This window comes from Aspergillus wentii, assembly GCF_001890725.1.
Source record: "Aspergillus wentii DTO 134E9 unplaced genomic scaffold ASPWEscaffold_5, whole genome shotgun sequence".
Lineage (NCBI taxonomy): Eukaryota > Fungi > Ascomycota > Eurotiomycetes > Eurotiales > Aspergillaceae > Aspergillus > Aspergillus wentii.
Genome location: NW_024467836.1, coordinates 616,072 through 633,924, shown reverse-complemented (window position 1 = coordinate 633,924; position 17,853 = coordinate 616,072). Strand labels below are relative to the sequence as shown.

Genomic DNA, 17,853 nt, shown 5'->3' with positions numbered 1-17,853 from the left:
TGCCAGAAGGAAAGGTTCGAGATTGGAAATTGTCAAATCTTGTCGTCTGTAAACCCCTTTTCCTCTTACAGCAGGTGGACGCACCGATACTGATAAGCGTTTTGGTGCCACACCAACGTCTTCGCGACACGAATCATCGGCTTGATGTGATCATCCCCCGCGTTTTGAGAACGCGAGTTTAGTGGGTCGCGTGTTCTGCATTAAGGATGATTGTCTGAATGATTATACCGTGATAAGATATTAATCGACATTGGTGGCCACGGAACTCGAGATCATATATGAAGATACCGATGGATGCTCAGAAATGGGAAGAACAAATTTGACCATAGAATTGAAGTAATAGATTATCTACACAGACGGTTAATATGAGTACACCTCATGAACAGACTGATGTTCCACCAGGCACCTTTCTTCTTATTCGAGGTAGAGCGACTCCCTGTTTCGTGTATCACCGACTAACGACCCGCAGAGGATGACTTGTACGAAACACAAGGCAGACGCGGGGTCATGTTGGACCCGGTCCCATCGAAAGATCCAAACGAGCCGTTGGTTGTGTTTCGGATCTTGTGTAACTGCACAATGCTGACTTAGAGTAGAACTGGAGTACTATGCGGAAGGCATGCAATTTTACTCTCGTACTTGCAGTAACATGTCTGATTTTTACTGCGTGAGTTGTACTATTTATGGAAACTGAACCATAAGCTAATTTATGGATTATCGTTCAGGCTCTCAATTCAATCCATATTTTGGCAATTGATGGTGATCGATCTGGGCGTGACGTATACCCAGCTCAATCGAGCCATGAGTGTTAACTATGTTGGTTTGGCCATGGGCTGTGTTTTCTTCGTTCCTCTGGCGAAGAAGTATGGCAGACGACCGATATACTTGATATCCACCGCTATTATGCTGGCGACATCATTTTGGTCAGCAGGGATTCATAGTCTGAGTGAGCTTTATATCACCAATTTACTTCAGGGATTGGCTGGAGCAACAAACGAGTCCATTGTTCAGATCACGGTACGATGGCAGATTTATCTGTACGAGTGATGTGATTTTGATTCTTGGTTGAGCAGATTGCCGATCTATTTTTCGTCCATCACCGAGGTGGCATGAACGGTCTGTACATGACTATGGTCATGATTGGGGTAGGTATTGTGATTCAATCGCCCAAATGTGATTTAACCATGCTATAGACCTTCCTCACTCCAATGGCTGCTGGAACTCAAGCGACCCGACAGAGCTGGCGCTGGTCCTACCGTACCCTGGGAATTGCGAATGCAGTCATTTTTGCCCTCTTCTTAGTCTTTTACGAAGAGACCAAATATACCAAGGTAGTTGAAGGTGAAGCAGCTGATGAACCGGAAAGTAGTAATCCGAATGCCGGAACCGATGACTCTAAAGACGACAGCAAAAATGATCTGAAAGCTCCGGAGTGCACCGTTGAAGCCAGCGCAGAGTATCACGAAATTGATCACAATATTCCGATGAAACCGTTGAGGGAGAGACTGGCATTTATCACATATACTCCGGGGTCGGTCTGGCCGTCATATTATCGACCATTCATTATTCTTTTCACTTTCCCTGCTGTCCTATTTTCGGCGTTGCAATACGCTGCTGGTGTTGTTTGGCTGACCATCCTATCAAATGTTTTGGCATTGGTACTTCCTTTGCCCCCATATAGCTTCACATCTGAGCAGGTTGGGTACATGAGTGTTGGACCTTTTATTGGCAACTTGCTTGGGTCAATCTATGGTGGGTATATTGGTGATCGATCGATTCTCAACTACGCCCGCCGCAATAAGGGATTCTATGAGCCAGAGATGCGTCTGTACATTCTTCATCTTCCTGCATTGACCATGTGTGGAGGTATAATAATGTTTGGCGTGACTCTCTCCAAGGTGAGTGCTTTTGCCTACCAAAGAGAATGCTGATATTGATATTTCCAGGGAATGCATTGGATATTACCCAGCATCGGTGGTGCTCTCTTTGGATTCGGGCTGGGTGGTATCAGCGATGCTGCACTGACACTTGTAATTGACAGCTATAGAGACGTAAGCATGGCAATTGCATGCTGTATACTGGACCTGGACTGCTGCTTACCTTAATTGCAGATAACCGGCGACGCATTCACAGGGGTGGCCTTTCTTCGCAACGCCTTTAGTATTGGCATTCCGTTTGCCATATCTCCATGGATGCAGCGAAATGGACTGGCTAACATGTTTATCACGTGTGGATTCATGAGTTTGGGTGTTACTGGGCTTATGATCCCGATGATTTTGTTTGGGAAGAGGATGAGAGCGCGGTTGGCGACTCGTTATGCTATTATGGCTGCGAAGGGAATGGATGGTTGATCAATCTCACCAAGGCTATATGCATGAATTCTATGCTATCTGTATGATGTTATGAGAGGGTTGACTGGTTAGAAGGGTTATGCTTATATGTTATTTGGTTCTCACTTCTATATTTTGGAATGATATGATATGTTGATATTTAAAGCATATTCCAATAGCAGAATACTAGATTAAAGATGCGTTCCTCTTTGCATGTTCGATCCCTCGACAAACCGCGGCAAAACAGCCTCTTTAACCCTCTTCTCACTCACCATCATCTCATCAGGAAACCAAGTAAGATCAGCCGAGAACCCCAGAGCCAAACGCTTATCACAATCCAACACCATCATTGCCAATGCCTTTCCGGAAAGCCACGCCTGCACCATTCCCTCCCCGGAAAACGCAGCACAGATCCATTCACCAGCATCTCCACCTCCCTCTCTCCGCGTCAGAAAGTCCGTCAACCGTCCAACCCAAGGTAACCCATCCGCACTGAATCCCATATTCCCCGTCCACATCATCTTCACCGCTGATCCAGCCACCTCACCCCAATTCTCCCTCCCAAAGACAGCGCCCAACGCCCCGGAGAGATGGATATCAGCGTACAAACTCAGCTCATCGTCGCTGGATATACCCATATCGGCAGTTCCGCAGACTTCGCCCTGTGCGAATCCGCCACCGAGCATCATTTCGCCGGCTGAGTGAGCGGAATGAGGGAGTTGGGTTAGATAATCGAAGCCTTTTTCATAGTTGAAGATCCAGGAATGATGACTTCCTTGGAAGGGGAACTTCGATCCGGGGGTTTGAGCGGACATTTGCCCGCGGATTGGGTATATGCGGCCTTTGAGGTCGGGGATGAGGCGGGCTGCGTGGGCATTCGTGCAGTGGATGATGTGGCGGGTGCGAATTGCGCCTCGGGGGGTGGTGAGTGTGTAGGGATGGGTGGGATTGGAGGTTTTGGTGATGTCTGTGACGGGCGTGTTGGTCTCGATGGAGAGGTTGTTGGGAAATTGATGCTGGAGATGGGCGAATATGCCGGTGATGTATTTGTAGGGCCAGAGGGCGCCTGCTGGGCCGGATATGATGCCGTATGCGTGTGGGAGATGGAATTCCTGGGAGGTAAGTAAGAGAGAATATTGAGATGGCTGAACTAACCGTGGGTATATCGTCTTTCTCTAGAATCTTCCATTCTCTTGATTCCTCCGGCATGCACTCTTTGAACCGGCTTATGGCACCCTTCGCTTCCATCCATCTCATCTCATCAAAATACGTACTCAGAAACTCGACCTTTCTCACTTGTGCTTCCTCCGTCAATCCATACTCCTCCGCTACCTGGATAAACTCATTCAAATGCGCCAATTTGAATCTCATTACTTTCCTCGCTGATTCCAGACCGATTCTCTCTTCCAGATCCGCAAACTCTTCCGCAGTCTCAAGCGCATGTCCACCATTTCGCCCGGTAGCACCACTGCAGATATCCCGTGCTTCTAGAACGACGACCCGAGGTTTATCTTGGGCGGTACATTCCAGAAGCGCTTTAGCAACAGACGCACCGGTGATCCCTGAACCGATAATCACCACATCTGCCTCGGCAGGGAGAGATGATGAGCGAATCCCGGCAAGTTCAGGATGAGGATGTCGCAGCCAGAACGAAGACGTGGTACGGTTTGCATCGGGAATGCCAGGATCGGAAAAGATGCGGTCGAGAGCTGCCTGTCGTTCCTGGGGTGAGAGGGCAGGGTTGGAGAGGAGGACTTGGACGAAGGACATTTTGTGAAGTTGGATGTGTTATCTTTGGTGATGTATAGTGGTGGTGATGAGATCTATATGGTCATGATGAAGGGGTCTACCTGCCTCGTTGGGTATTATCTAGATCGTGTGATGATTGAAACATTGATTAGGGTCGAGTTGCCGTTACAGACAGGTCCATGCGGATATCATATCTGAATATTTTACTGATATGAAATATAGTATTGCATTATTTTGGCTGCATCATAGGATGAGCCCACTATTTTGTTGGACAGTAATTCCTGCCAATGATTGGCGCTTACTGAATGACTCAACGCCATCTAACTTATGCAATGCAACACAGTACATCTGCAAATCCGCACAGGATAACAGCTTCATCTTCACCCGCTCGAAGACAATAATCTATCAAAATGTTCCAAATAACCTACTTCATCCCCAAACACCACCAATCCCAGATCCTCGCCCTCCCCGTCCAAAAGATCATCGCTGCCGCCCACGAAAAGATCCAAGATAAAACCACCCCCACCAACCACTGGTGTTTCTATATCCTCACATCGCCTGGCCATTCCGTCCAACTCGACTGCCAGCCCAGCTACTCTATTCCCAGTATCCATCTACCAGGGGGGTCCAAGGCGAATATCATCATCTCGGAGCTCGATTGTGAAGTGCCAAGCACTGCTCAGGGAGAGGCAAGGTTTTATCTAGATATTAGAGCTGGATTGACTGTTGGGGATGTTTATGATAGGCTTGTTGAGAATGGTCGGCACAAGTATGAGTTTGATTCGGATGGAGTTGGATGCAGATATTGGGTGATTGATCAGATTCAGTTGTTATATCGAGATGGGATTGTCGTTGATGAAGGGCAGGTTTTGAGAGTGAAAGAGGCGGTTTGTATGCTGTGGCCGGATCGGACTGTTCTTGAGCTGGATCAGGGGGTTTATTATGAGTAACAAGTTGATATTCGATGATATGAACAATTCTGTTGCCTGATTCATTCATATTGATGCTATTCACTCTATCTCCGGATGAGAATGAGTTTGGTTGTACTAGACATGAATATCATGGAAGCCTGGAAGAACTATGGCAAAGAACATGCTATGTGCTTTTGTCGAAGAGCTAGGGCAGGAGTAATTCTGTTGGATAGACTACAAATTGGATCCTGTATTTGATTATGAGTGAGGGTCGAGCTGCCTGTTTCGACAAGTCGATATGAATATATAATCTGCCATCACTTGTATTTTCTATGTCCATCTATCTAGAATCACTGCATCACTCGCAATGGCAACAAACAATTCCCCCGCAATGCGTCTTATCCCAACAGCCCTCCAATGCGCCAACCCACCCTCCCTTCTCTACCATCTCTAATGCAGCATTGCCTCATGAGGAAATTGTCATCGGAGCACCCCACGGTACTGGAATACATCGCAGCCAATATCACAGGGGGAACCTTCAAAGGCCCCGATCTCGAAGGAACAGTTCTCCCCCTCGGAGGAGCAGATTGGGCCACTGTCATTGAGGGACTCATATGCGCATATTCCTCTATCAAATCTATCTACAGATAAATCTAAAATATACAGTCCATGGCCCTTAACGCCCGATACACAATCAAAACCACCGACGGCAGGTATCTCTACGTCCGCGCTCACGGCCTCTACCGACCTGGTCCTGGCACCAAATACGCGAAACAAGTCGCTGCGGATCCTATACAACGACCTCATCCTACGGCTACACTAGATTATGTTGAGTTCTTCACGCATTTGCATATTGAGACAGGGGCTAGGAGGTATAATTGGTTGAATGGCTGGTGTGTGTGGGTGTGATGAGCTGTGAGCAGAATAGGATTATTATTGATGCTTATTATTTGACGAATTTTTGGGAAGGCCGGAGAGTGTTATGATGACGAGGTGATGTATTATTTATTGTTTGAGGTAGATGAAGATGAAGATGAAGATGGACTGTTGAGATAGAAGACATGGTGTAGTGTTGATCACTAACCCAAATGGGAAGGTGGACGCAATTAGGCCCCCTCATCTCACGTCAGTCACACACAAACATATCCTATAAATTGATCTTCAGATCTGCATCTCTTGCGTTCAACTGGCATATTCTTCACACTCAGAGAAAATGGGCGACGCACCTACCAAACCAGACTGGCGCGAATTGGTCGCCAACAAACAAAAACAACTCCAAGACGCCATCCCGTCCGAATGGCGACTCAGCGATGAATTACTGCAATCCCTACCTGTTTCATCTCCAAAAGGAGTCCGCCTGATCGAAGCTGACATTCCTCGGAAATGTGGACTTTTGTCTGTTACCGAGCTGGATATTACGGAGAATTACTCGGCTGGTCAACTGCTTCAGAAACTCGCAGCGGGAAATCTGACCTCGTTGGCTGTGACGACGGCTTTTTGTAAGAGGGCTGCTATTGCGCAGCAATTGGTGAGTTATACGGCCATTTGGATTGATGCCATTGCTAATTGACAGACATCATGCTTGACAGAGCATTTCTTTCCTCGCGCCCTCGAAAGAGCGCAATACCTTGACGGTTATCTGCAACGTGAAGGAAAGCCATTAGGTCCTCTTCATGGTCTTCCTATCAGCATCAAGGATAGTTTCTGTCTTGAAGGCGTTCAGACTACAGTTGGATATGTCTCGTTTCTGGAACATCCCCCAGCAAAATCGAATTCAGCTCTGGTTGACATGCTGCTGGATCTTGGTGCTGTGCTTTATGTCAAGACAAATATTCCGCAAACCATGATGGTATGTCCGAATTACACAATCAGAGACTTTGGCTGACTGACAGACTGGCGACTCGGAAAACAACATCTACGGACGCACGTTGAACCCGCACAATACAAGCCTTACAGCTGGCGGGTCTAGCGGTGGTGAAGGCGCCTTGACTGCCTTCAGAGGATCTATCCTAGGCGTGGGCACAGATGTAGCTGGCTCAATTCGCATACCTGCTCTTTGTTGTGGTGTTTATGGCTTCAAGCCAACGGCTGACCGAGTTCCTTTTGGCGGCCAGGTATCTGGAGGCATGGAGAGTCTACCAGGATTGAAGCCTTCGGCAGGACCATTGGCACACAGTCTGGATGATATAGAACTATTCATGTCGACTGTCCTTGATGCTGAACCGTGGAAACACGATGTGACTGCCGTTGGAGTTCCATGGAACAAGTCTCTTGCTAATATAGATGAACCACGATTGACCATCGGCGTTCTCGAGCAAAACCCTCAACTACCACTCCATCCACCTGTCGCTCGGGCTTTAGAGTCAGCAGTCAAAGCTTTGGCAGCAAAAGGGCATAATGTGGTCCGACTGAAACATGACCCCGACAGAGATATTGCATTTGCCAACCGTCTTGGTTTCCAATATTTCGTCTACGGTCCTCATGTCGACAATATCACCCCTAGCGGAGAACCAATGGTGGAATCAGTCGCCAAATCCTCCTCACCGATGTTTACAGGTCCATTCCCCGTATCCCAAGAGCTGGATATAGTGGAGAAAATCGACGCATTGCACAAAATTCGACACCAATATACTGATAGCTGGCGCAAGGTCTGGGTTGAGAATAAGCTCGATTTGATCTTGGCTCCTTCTGCACAGAATACAGCAGTTCCACATGACACCTATGGCTGGCCACCGTATACGTTGTTGTGGAATTTGTTGGATGTAAGCCAACCATCCCCCGAAAACTGGGCATTTACTAATTGATGATAGTATCCTGCCTGCGCAATCCCGTACGGAATGTCCTCCAAGGAACTCGATCCAACCCCTATGATTATCGAAGATGGCGTACAGCCGAGCTGTAGGTTTCTTCCTATACCATTTTATCGCGTTAGCTGACATGTGTAGATGACCCAGCGGCGGTAGACGGAGCGCCATGCTCGATTCAAGTAATCGCACCGCGGTTCCAAGATGAGAAGTGTCTCTTTGGAGCCCGGATTATTGATCGAGATATTCGATAGTTATAAGACGTGTTAGATTATGTATCTTATTAGAAACGGAACTATCGACAATATAAGATTCATTTCCTCGTGATAAAAACAGGCCAGACCTCAGCCTGCTCCGCATTAACAACAAGAAACAGCGTTTCCAGACTCCAATACTAGTCAAAAAACCCAGCCAGCTAGTTCGCTTCATTGTGAAATAGCGCCTCGGGCACGGCAATCCTTATAAAGGCCGGCGCAGGACAGTTGAGATTCTTATTCCGCAGATCCGGCTCAAAGGATCAATTAAACGGCTCAGTGATGAATTCACTGAATCGCTCAAGCGGGACGTAGAGTGTATCAGAGACTGAATGGAATCGCCGCATAAATCGAACTGAGCGCCTTGCATCTCCATTCCATCTTCACCAAAGCAGACCATCACAAGCCCCTCAACCTGCTCAGCCGGGCGATTATCGTCACCAGCGCTGAGAAGGCCAAGACGAAGAAGGAGGCTGTTGCAACTAACAGTGCGGCACAAAGTCTTGTTAACAGTCATCTGCATCATTGAGCTGTTGAGTTTAGTTTTCTTTAGTGGTTGATGAGCAATTGCTAATGTGGTTGGCGATTAACAAGGACAGATTCCTATATCGGTAATGACAATTACTGGTATGCTGAAGTCGTTGTATAGAGTTCTTTGTTGAGAGTTTATGCTGGGCTGTATATACATTGCGTTTTATCAATTCAATCATTATTCTACAGGGCATCTCTCTATAAATCGCGGTCCTTTGTTCGATAGACTAGGCAGGACATCTCTTTGTTAGACAATACTATATAGATGCCATAATGCCCATCCTAGTTCTACAGTATTCAATACCCCATAGCTGTATACAGTGACTATACAAACCCTTGTGTATTCACACCAACTATACCATAACAAATTCACCAACATCATCTGGCTGGGATATGGCCATTCAATGCTACAATATCCATTCCCCAGCCTGTTGTTTTTGCATTATATATACCCCTTCGTGGCTCCTTCCCTCCATCTCTTGTATTTTCCCCTCATACTTCTAATGACTCAATATCTTCTGGTTTCTTTGCATTCGCAGCGTGACATTGACAAAGAGTTTATGATCATGGGATCTGGATCCAAGGTCCAACGTGTGATTGTCTTTGGTTCGTTCGCCCACCTCCATTGAACGCATCGTATAGCAAGACCATGCTGATAACCGGTTTATGCTCCCAGGATCACCAACCCAATAACCATTTGGCACTCCCATACACCGTCCACAAAGCCCCAAAAAACCAACTCAGGATACCGATCCTAAAACGACAAATCCTTCCTGGTCGCTTCCCTGCGGGCCTTGTTTTGTTGAGATATAATCCTATCGAAAATGGAATAGACAAAAGACCTGCATGCAGATGGGAATGCAGATGGTGGCGTTTATACTGGATTGCGTGGACAAGTAGCACGCCAAAGAAAGGTGAGTTACAAGTGACATTCTACTAAATACACCTTCCATGGTAATTATTTCAGATACTTTATGGTATCACATGTGGCTTGGGCGAAAGCTGATCGTCAAGCTAGATTGCCAGCTCGAGCATGCAGAAGTATATCAATCTGGGTTCCAGACTACATATCAGATGGACCGAATAAGATGCGAATGAAGACGAATTCTCGTCGAAGCCTGGGGTTTCAACGCCATTCCAAGCATTTAAGAATGGGAATGAAGATTCGGTGATATGTGTCATAAGCAAGCACTTTTTCAACAGTCAGTCATCTAGACACCCTGGGCTGCATTGTTCGGGTCGCCTTGCCGGCGTCTCGCGCGATAATCGTTGTGAGGCGTATGCTTCGGCACACAATTTGTATTTTCGGGTATGGTGATCTATCTGAGTTCTTGTTCTGATACTGACTGCGTTATAGTTTATCATCACATACAAAAATGCTGCGGGGGCAGTCATCCGCAATGCGTATGCAGATAGATGCAGACAGCGTCGGAGTCAAGACTCTGATATTGCGACGACTATGACCTTTTTCTAGAGGTATTTTTCCTCGGGTATGTGACAATTCGGTCAACAACGGCAGACGAAGAGCAGGCAACCATTGCCGGGTGATGTTGACCACATTCCAATGTGGTGGCTTGGGACTCAACCTGCATCACCAATGAGCAAACATCATTATAATAGAGTCCGCCTCAACCCCTCAACCATGTTCCAGCTGTTACGGATTTCCCAACTGGGACAAAAGCAAAAGCAGAAAGTATTCATTTTGTTGATGTTTTCGACGTGTGGTGTGCGATGAGGGCCATTTCATAAACGCATATCGACCCGTTGGCACCAGTCAGTCTTACTGTTGGAAGCACCCAACGACTGGATTATAAGCGCGACACCCCTTTTGAACAGAGCCATCGATATATGCGGCCCATTAAATCTTTTCCAGAAGCTGTCGATGGCATATGGGAATGTCGAGTCCGACGAAACAGAATCATCTGAAAGAGCAGACTTCAGCTTATTAACGCCTAAGAAACTGACGCAGGATGCAAAGAGCGGTCATTTGACTGCTGAGCAAGGGTATCGTCTGTTACCAAAAATCATGAAAATGATTGCCCTTCAGAGATCCATGGGAGATTTGATCAAGCTATCAGACGATGTTACAACCGCATCGGGTCCGAAATTCCGCCAATGCGGATCATGACCATAGACATCCAACTATCAAAAGGGCTCCTTGAGGTGCATGACAGTCGATATGTGGATCTTTTGGCCGAACCGCGGTACAAAAAACGAGGGACACGATGCAGGCCATATGGATATGGGGATCCTACGGCTATTGTCCCATCTATCGTTCTCACCACTGCTTGATGAATTTATCTTGCCTGCGGATGTGGAGAAAACTCAGGCACAGATGGTGCATCAATATGCACAGAGTGTGGGTTAGGGAAGACCCTCGAGATGGCCGCCCACATTTACTTCTCACCGGTGTGCTCACATCCTTATGATGGAGCTAAACCTTTCAACGCTCCAGGAGTTGTCGAGGATCTCCCGGCTGGGGCAAACCCAGAAACAGAAGATTTTTATCTTGTTTCAGACACATTTATTCTCTTGCTGGCAGGAAGAATAACACCATCAAAGCACTGCCACAAATTGCAGGGGATTTATCTGAGATCAAGCCCTCCTGGAAGCTAATCGAACACAAAGCAATTCTATTGTCACCACGATTCAAGGCCATGGAATGTGGAATGCATATTTCCTGTCCATGGAATATCAAGTACATACATGATTCCTCGGCAAAGTGCTCTTGACGAGCTAAACCTCGACAAAGACAGGCTGGATAGAGAGTCGAAGTCGGCACGAGAGAAGCTGAAGGCATATGGCTCATTCAACGCGACATTCTGATCCCAAGCTTATGGTGTGGAGAAGTCGATACTCCGGCGAAGCCATGTCCAGCGCCAGATCTCTCTGGCGGAGTTTGGAGGAAGCCCGGTGTTACGGGAACAGGCAGATCAGACAAGAGAGCTATTCAGTCGTATACGGGCTCAAGAGCATCGCTTGGTCTCCTTGCATGATTAGGAGGACCAGTTTCACTCCGCAAGTTGAGCTTGGAATTCCCTACTCAGGAACGCCCAAAAGGTATATAGCGAAGAAGATGCTGCGAGCTTTCATTGAAGAACTCGGCCACGAGTACAAGGGGTTGCTTGCCGGAGCATCCTCCTCGATACTGCAGTAGCGCAAATCGCAGGCACTATGAGCAATGTCCCGTTTTCACTTCGGTTCCCAATGTCGAATTCTTCAATTTGAACGACGACAGTGGCGGGCTCGCGGATGAAATTTACACGACGCGCACCACAACTGCAACCATTGGAAGTTGGGCGACTGCTGCTGGGCACCAGCGACAAGTTACACAGAGCTTAGCCTGGTTGTGGAAGTGGATTGGTGTGTCTTGCATGGCCTAGATTTATTTTTCAATGCAAATCCGAACCATGGTTCAAGGCACGAATAATCAACTTGCGTAAGAGCATGGAGAATCAAAAAGGAACATGTGGAGAAGGAGGAGGAGAGGTGTGGTGCTGTATGGAGAAATGACATGTTCACTGAACCCCACGAGATGCGCTGGATGGACAATGCGGAATTTCCGAATTTCGTGGGGCTTGCATGGAGCCTTGTCTTATCATATGCATGTTTGTTGTTCAGTAGATGAGCTGGACACAAGGATATGATATATAATAGCCATCCTCCCTACCATAGCTTATAGTTCAATCCACTGCGTCTCATTATATGAACCCGTCTAGAAGAGGAAGCTTCCAAACGCACACGTAGCATGCATCCAGTCGCCATCATTGGTGGAGGCCCTGTCGGTCTCATAATGTCAATTGCCCTCTCGAAAAATAACATACCCCACATTCTATTCGAAAAGCACGAGTCGACATCGATTCACCCCAAAGCCCTCGGTCTAAACCAGCGGACGGTCGAATACCTGCGCTCTCTGGGTCTTGAAGAGGAGATTCGAAAAGCGGCTGCTCCACCTGAGTCAGTTTCGCAGACAGCATGGTATACCAGTCTTGGCCCGGAGGGAAAGGAGATTCTGTCGCGCGATGCGTGGGGAGGGGGTCAATATGCAGAGGAATATGCTCGTGCGAGTCCGTGTCGGTACACGATGTTACCTCAGATTCGGCTAGAGCCGATCCTCCATCGACAAGCCAAGCTGCTGAATCCATCCGGGATCGTGAATAATGCAAGAGTGGTCAGAGTGGAAGAGAAACCAGATTATGTCGTTTTATATGTTGAACGTGACAACGACCCAGGTGTTCTCAGAACGTATCAAGCACGGTATGTCGTGGCCGCTGATGGGGGACGTATGGTTGCCGATGCTCTGGGGATCAAGGCTCATGGTGATCGGGATTTCGTCGACATGGTCTCAGCTTATATCCAAGCGCCGATCAGCGAGCATCATCCTAACCCGCATGCACTCATCACCTGGTTCGTCGATCCGAAAATGGGAGGAAGCATAAACACCGGCTTTCTATACCATCTCGGACCATACCAGACAGAGGAGGCAGAGGAGTGGATGTTCGCATGTGCTTTATCACCCAGCGAATCTCGGAAATTTGACGAGAAAGCCATGATCGAACGTCTTCATCGGACGCTGAAAATCCCTGGTCTGAAAGTAGAGATCAAAAGTATCAGTCACTGGCAAGTGACCGCTATCGTTGCAGAACGATTTCGAAGCCAAGGTGGCCGGATATTCCTCGTCGGAGACGCAGCCCATCGCATTCCGCCCTGGGGCGCTCTAGGCTTGAACACTGGTATACAAGACGTGCAGAATCTAGTCTGGAAACTGTCCATGGTCATCAAGAAACGGTACTCTGATAAAGACGCGGCGTACGACAAACTGCTAGACACATACGAGAAAGAACGTCAGCCGATCGCCCAGCAAGTTGCGCGGACGAGTTTGACCAACCTTCGCTCTCACGGTTTAGCCATGGACCGGGCTCTGGGAATACTACCCGATGCTCGCCCAGAAGACAACGATAAATCGTTAAAAGCATTTCTCGACAAGACCAACCCCCAGGGCGACCATCTGCGAGATGCAGTCGTCAAAGCACAGGCTGTTCTCGACAGCGAGTTCCACGCCCCGGGAGCAGAAGTCGGCTGGTTCTATCCCAGTTTAGATGTGAAAGATGAAGGAGCAGAGAGCCGTCATGGAGGACAGTTGAAAGAAAACGGAGCGTTCGACGTGGTCAATTACCATCCCTCGGCCATCCCAGGCCATCATCTCCCCCATGTCTGGCTCAGGCAATGGAGCGAGGCATTTTCAACGCGAGATCTGCTGATGAGAGAGCGGTTTCTCTTACTCGCTGCTGCAAATGAGACATGGGCCACGGTAGAAAGCAGTTTGGTGAGCGTTGCAATCGTAAGGACAATGGTCAATCTTTGGGACGATGCAATTATCGAGGAGTGGAAGAAGTTGAACGGAGTGGGAGAAGACGGCGCCGTGTTGGTGCGGCCGGATGGCATCGTTTTATATCGATTCCAGGATTTTCAGCCCATCACGACCGAGTTTATCACTGATTTATTGGGGATTGCACCAGTCACTGTCAAGCATAATCTTTAATTTTTATTCTAGCTAGTTAATAGCGTGAGGATGCTAACCATTACACCACTTCAAATCCATGTTAGAAGGTAAAAATAGGAGAATTCGTACGTCTGCTTTTATAGTAGAAATGAACTGGAACCCATCAATAATCTGAACAGAAAAAACCAGTGGTCGCAACCCCATACTCATACACGCCATATTCAGATGCAAAAACCGAACCCATCAAAACAGTCATAAGACAAGTGTATCATGACAATCGGTGATTGGAATATGAATCAGAACTTAATAATTCATCACAGGCGCACCGCCACCTGAGCCTTGCTTTTCTTCGTATGCTCCTTCATAACCACCATAATCGTCCAGTGATCTATAACCTGGGGGAGGACCAGCATCGCGGCCACGGCCTCTCCCACGCCCTCCGCGGTTGGAATGTCCTCGTCCTCGACCATTTCCACGGCCACGCCCACGATAGGATCCACGACGAGGTCCATCGTCGTGATGATGGTGGCCATTTCCATGGCGTGGGTGGGAGTAGGGGTGTGGTCGACCTTGAGGGGGGCCGTCTTGACCGTTTTGGCCGTCTTGACCGTTTTGGCCGTCTTGACCGTTTTGGCCGTTTTGACCTTGTGGGTACAGAATGTCTTCATCACGTTCTTGTTGATGACGCCTCTTGTTGTTCTTGTTCAAGAACTGGCTTTCCCATTCGCCTTCATTGGGATTCTCTTCTTCAACGCGCAAGACAACTTTCTCGCCAACGACTGTCTCAAAAGACAATGCCTTATCAGCAGGGACAGGATGCCAGTTTTGGATTTTGCCTGCATCAATGGGACGGGCGCCCTTGCGCACAGCCAAAACTACCACGGGCTGTGGGTTCTCTGTGTAGAACTTTTCATTCGCAGGAATAGGAGATAAACGAGCCGCCCAAACCCGGTTCTCAAACACAGCAGTGCCAGTAACCTGCCAGCTTAGCTTTTTCCCGATTCCACCAACCTTGTCCAGGATGGACTTGGGTGCGGGACGGGGCGTGATGAGAATGTTGTTAGCCATGTACTTCAAGTCATTGGAGTCAGCAAGCCCATGGGGCAGGATTGGATTCAGCAATTGGCTGATCAAACGGTTTGAATCCGCTTTTGAGATAAGATATCCAGTGTAGAAAATGGTGCGCTTGATACGCAGTCGACCATATGGTGACTTGGTACCATTGAGCGCTGGGTTGCGAGAAGAGCGATTATGAGAGTTGATCATACGCTGCACCTCAGCCGTTTCAATTACAGGGGAGAGAAATGTGCATCCTTCGGCTACCTGAATCACCTCTGCATTGATCGGTCTTCTCGGGGTGGAAGCCTGTGCAGACTGGAACTTTCGGTTCAGCTGCTCAAAGTAATCCCGAAAGCCTTTCACACTACCAACGAGTTAACCCTTTGTTCGCCCAGATACTCGATATCAACTTACTGCTTCACACGATCCTCATACACCCGAATTTCGTCAGCCTGCTCATAAGTGAGAACGAGGTCTTCGAGAAAGCTTTGCTTGAACACCATGGTGGAGGAGAACCGCTCGCTGTTTGGGCCAACTTCGGGCTTGAGACAAACGAGGTCAAACTCCAGCTTTCTACTGTCCACCATGCGTTTGATTATCTCCCCAAAGCCACTCTCGCTGCGACCGGTAAGGAGCACCGTCAAGGCATCCTTTTGCTGCATACTCAGCTTCACCAATCGGACCTGCGACAAATCAGCCAACTGTCAGCAGAGATGGGCCATGCGTAGGTCACACAATCTGCTCATTCCACCAGCCGTCCCAAGCTCGCAGCTCTTCCTTGTCCATTCCATCCCCAGTAGCTGAAAGGAGGTTCGGGTCGTGCCACCATCCTCCGTTTGCGAAGCTCTCGTAAGCTTGCAGGAAGCCAATAGTCGGACCATTCCATAACTGCGGATTCGGGAGGGGACTCAAGAACACTTTATCGATATTAATTCCGCTGGCTCGGAGCTCGCTGATGGTGGGATCTTACATGTGTTGTCGAAGTCGTAAACGTGGATAGCTCTTACCTGCGACACCGCTGTTGAGAAAGAAGACAACGATTAGCAAACCGATATTCACCGCGTAACAACAAAAGATAATCAGAAAATCTTACCTGGGAGCTCCCTATTAATGACCGACCACCGCCGCAGACCCGTAATGGTGCGTGAGGGCAGCCGCATATTGTCATGATCCAGGGACCCGTTTGTCGGTGCAGACGCAGCGTCAGGACGAGAATACCAGTTCTCGGAGACCACGGACTTTGCAGACCTCATTTTATACTGATTCGGCAATGGCCAAGCAAATGCTGTAGCTGTTAGTGCATCTCCTCGACGACGACCGCCTGTATTCTTGTTGCGTTTTCCGGCCCTGAATGCTGCCGACCAGCCGCGGAGTTTTGCCATGGCGAAAACTGGCAGGCGATCGCAACGTGACCTGGGCGGCGGTACTTTGCAACTCTCCCGATGGACGTCAACCCTCACAAAACAACTCCCAGGCTTTTGCAATCTGGCTAGCGTTGCGGTCTGAATGTCTGAGGATGTCGATATTCGGCAGGAAATTCTGCAGAGGACTCTTCAGGAGGTAGCGCAGGAGGAGGATGCGAGTGCGGGCAACCCGTGTGTCATCTGTCTCGAGGCTGTCACAGAACCAAGCATCGCAGTGCCTTGCGGACATGCCAACTTCGACTTTCTTTGTCTTGTCAGCTGGCTGGAACAGCGCCCCAGCTGCCCGCTTTGTATGATGCTGATCGCTGTGTCTTGACCCGGTTCTCTTAACTCATGTGTAACAGGCAAAAGTGACGTTCTTTCAGTGAAATACGACCTCGAAGGCGCAGAGGGACCCAGAGTCTATAAACTCCCTCCTCCAGCTTCTAAAGCTGCTCCTCCTCCCACAAGACCCGAAATACGTCGTGGACCTCGACCTCCGAGACGTGTTCAACGCCCGCGACCCCAAGAACAGCCCGATGACCCGCTTCTGCGACGGCGACACGTCTATCGCCACCAGTTGTACTCTCTACGAGTTGGCTCCAATCGACTTTCACAATACCGTGAGCTAGTCCCGGAGCAATTCAACCGCGACGAGGAGCTGGTCTCACGCGCACGAAAATGGATCAGAAGGGAACTACGGGTTTTTACATTCCTAAATCCGGAAGCTGATGAAGATTCTCGCCAGGACCGGGTCGCTCGTCCGGGACAACAGAGGCTGGAAAACCGTCGGGCCAATAATGCGGAATTTCTGCTGGAATATATCATTGCTATCCTTCGCACTGTTGATGTGAAAGGCAGTGCGGGGCAAGCAGAGGAGCTACTGCGGGATTTCATCGGAAGAGATAATGCTCGTCTGTTCTTGCATGAGATGCAGGCCTGGCTTCGAAGTCCTTATAATTCTTTAGAGGACTGGGATCGCAATGTTCAATATGAGGATGTATCCTCTAGAACTACCCCTACTGATCACGCAGGCACAGGTGGTTCCGATCGTAGATCAACTCCAGTTTATGGCACTGGTAGACACTCATCCCGTGGTCGAGTTTCAAAGCCGTATACCCCACGGAGACCATATCAAGGGAGACCTCGGGATAGCGGAGCACAGGCTCGAAGAGTACAAAATGCCCGAGACCGATACATTCCTGATTAAAAGGTGTACTTTTGGATATTTATGACGCTATGAATTATGCATGAGGATGTTTGTATTATAGAATAGAACGCAGTGATTTCCTGCTACAAATGGTATCTC

General features: G+C 48.4%; 7 protein-coding genes across 7 annotated transcripts; 5 read left to right on the top strand and 2 right to left on the bottom strand.

Annotated features, from left to right (window-relative positions):
- Window positions 1-229: 229 nt before the first annotated feature.
- Window positions 230-2,447, top strand: ASPWEDRAFT_548351 (putative MFS transporter). Its single transcript, XM_040838111.1, has 8 exons — window positions 230-423; window positions 470-549; window positions 597-667; window positions 726-1,017; window positions 1,074-1,145; window positions 1,194-1,898; window positions 1,947-2,051; window positions 2,112-2,447. The coding sequence occupies exons 1-8, from the start codon at window positions 366-368 to the stop codon at window positions 2,349-2,351; spliced, it is 1,623 nt and encodes a 540-aa protein (XP_040687568.1). The 5' UTR covers window positions 230-365; the 3' UTR covers window positions 2,352-2,447.
- A 74-nt stretch (window positions 2,448-2,521) lies between these two features.
- On the bottom strand, window positions 2,522-4,100 carry ASPWEDRAFT_173325 (NAD(P)/FAD-dependent oxidoreductase; the record flags this gene model as incomplete). Its single annotated transcript, XM_040831047.1, has 2 exons — window positions 2,522-3,442; window positions 3,486-4,100. The coding sequence occupies 2 exons, from the start codon at window positions 4,098-4,100 to the stop codon at window positions 2,522-2,524; spliced, it is 1,536 nt and encodes a 511-aa protein (XP_040687567.1).
- Window positions 4,101-4,295: 195 nt separating this feature from the next.
- On the top strand, window positions 4,296-5,296 carry ASPWEDRAFT_548578 (uncharacterized protein). The gene has a single exon (XM_040838114.1). It carries the CDS (start codon window positions 4,490-4,492, stop codon window positions 5,027-5,029), a length of 540 nt encoding a protein of 179 aa, XP_040687566.1. The 5' UTR covers window positions 4,296-4,489; the 3' UTR covers window positions 5,030-5,296.
- Window positions 5,297-6,203: 907 nt separating this feature from the next.
- On the top strand, window positions 6,204-8,048 carry gmdB (general amidase GmdB; the record flags this gene model as incomplete). The annotated part of the gene is made up of 5 exons (XM_040828377.1): window positions 6,204-6,518; window positions 6,564-6,839; window positions 6,883-7,752; window positions 7,801-7,888; window positions 7,936-8,048. 5 exons carry the CDS (start codon window positions 6,204-6,206, stop codon window positions 8,046-8,048), a joined length of 1,662 nt encoding a protein of 553 aa, XP_040687565.1.
- Window positions 8,049-12,327: 4,279 nt separating this feature from the next.
- ASPWEDRAFT_113776 (uncharacterized protein) lies at window positions 12,328-14,121 on the top strand (the record flags this gene model as incomplete). Its single annotated transcript, XM_040828433.1, has 2 exons — window positions 12,328-13,346; window positions 13,458-14,121. The coding sequence occupies 2 exons, from the start codon at window positions 12,328-12,330 to the stop codon at window positions 14,119-14,121; spliced, it is 1,683 nt and encodes a 560-aa protein (XP_040687564.1).
- Window positions 14,122-14,385: 264 nt separating this feature from the next.
- Window positions 14,386-16,394, bottom strand: ASPWEDRAFT_112407 (rRNA 2'-O-methyltransferase fibrillarin-like protein; the record flags this gene model as incomplete). The annotated part of the gene is made up of 6 exons (XM_040828325.1): window positions 14,386-14,684; window positions 14,727-15,505; window positions 15,556-15,824; window positions 15,877-16,058; window positions 16,112-16,159; window positions 16,235-16,394. 6 exons carry the CDS (start codon window positions 16,392-16,394, stop codon window positions 14,386-14,388), a joined length of 1,737 nt encoding a protein of 578 aa, XP_040687563.1.
- Window positions 16,395-16,647: 253 nt separating this feature from the next.
- On the top strand, window positions 16,648-17,754 carry ASPWEDRAFT_52265 (RING finger domain protein; the record flags this gene model as incomplete). Its single annotated transcript, XM_040837727.1, has 2 exons — window positions 16,648-16,855; window positions 16,910-17,754. 2 exons carry the CDS (start codon window positions 16,648-16,650, stop codon window positions 17,752-17,754), a joined length of 1,053 nt encoding a protein of 350 aa, XP_040687562.1.
- Window positions 17,755-17,853: the final 99 nt, after the last annotated feature.

Coding starts and splice junctions, on each gene's coding strand:
- ASPWEDRAFT_548351 (XM_040838111.1), top strand. CDS start 366: ATGAGTACACCTCATGAACAGACTGATGTTCCACCAGGCACCTTTCTT. Junction 1,018..1,073: donor AGTCCATTGTTCAGATCACG/GTACGATGGCAG, acceptor TTGGTTGAGCAG/ATTGCCGATCTATTTTTCGT. Junction 2,052..2,111: donor TAATTGACAGCTATAGAGAC/GTAAGCATGGCA, acceptor CCTTAATTGCAG/ATAACCGGCGACGCATTCAC.
- ASPWEDRAFT_548578 (XM_040838114.1), top strand. CDS start 4,490: ATGTTCCAAATAACCTACTTCATCCCCAAACACCACCAATCCCAGATC.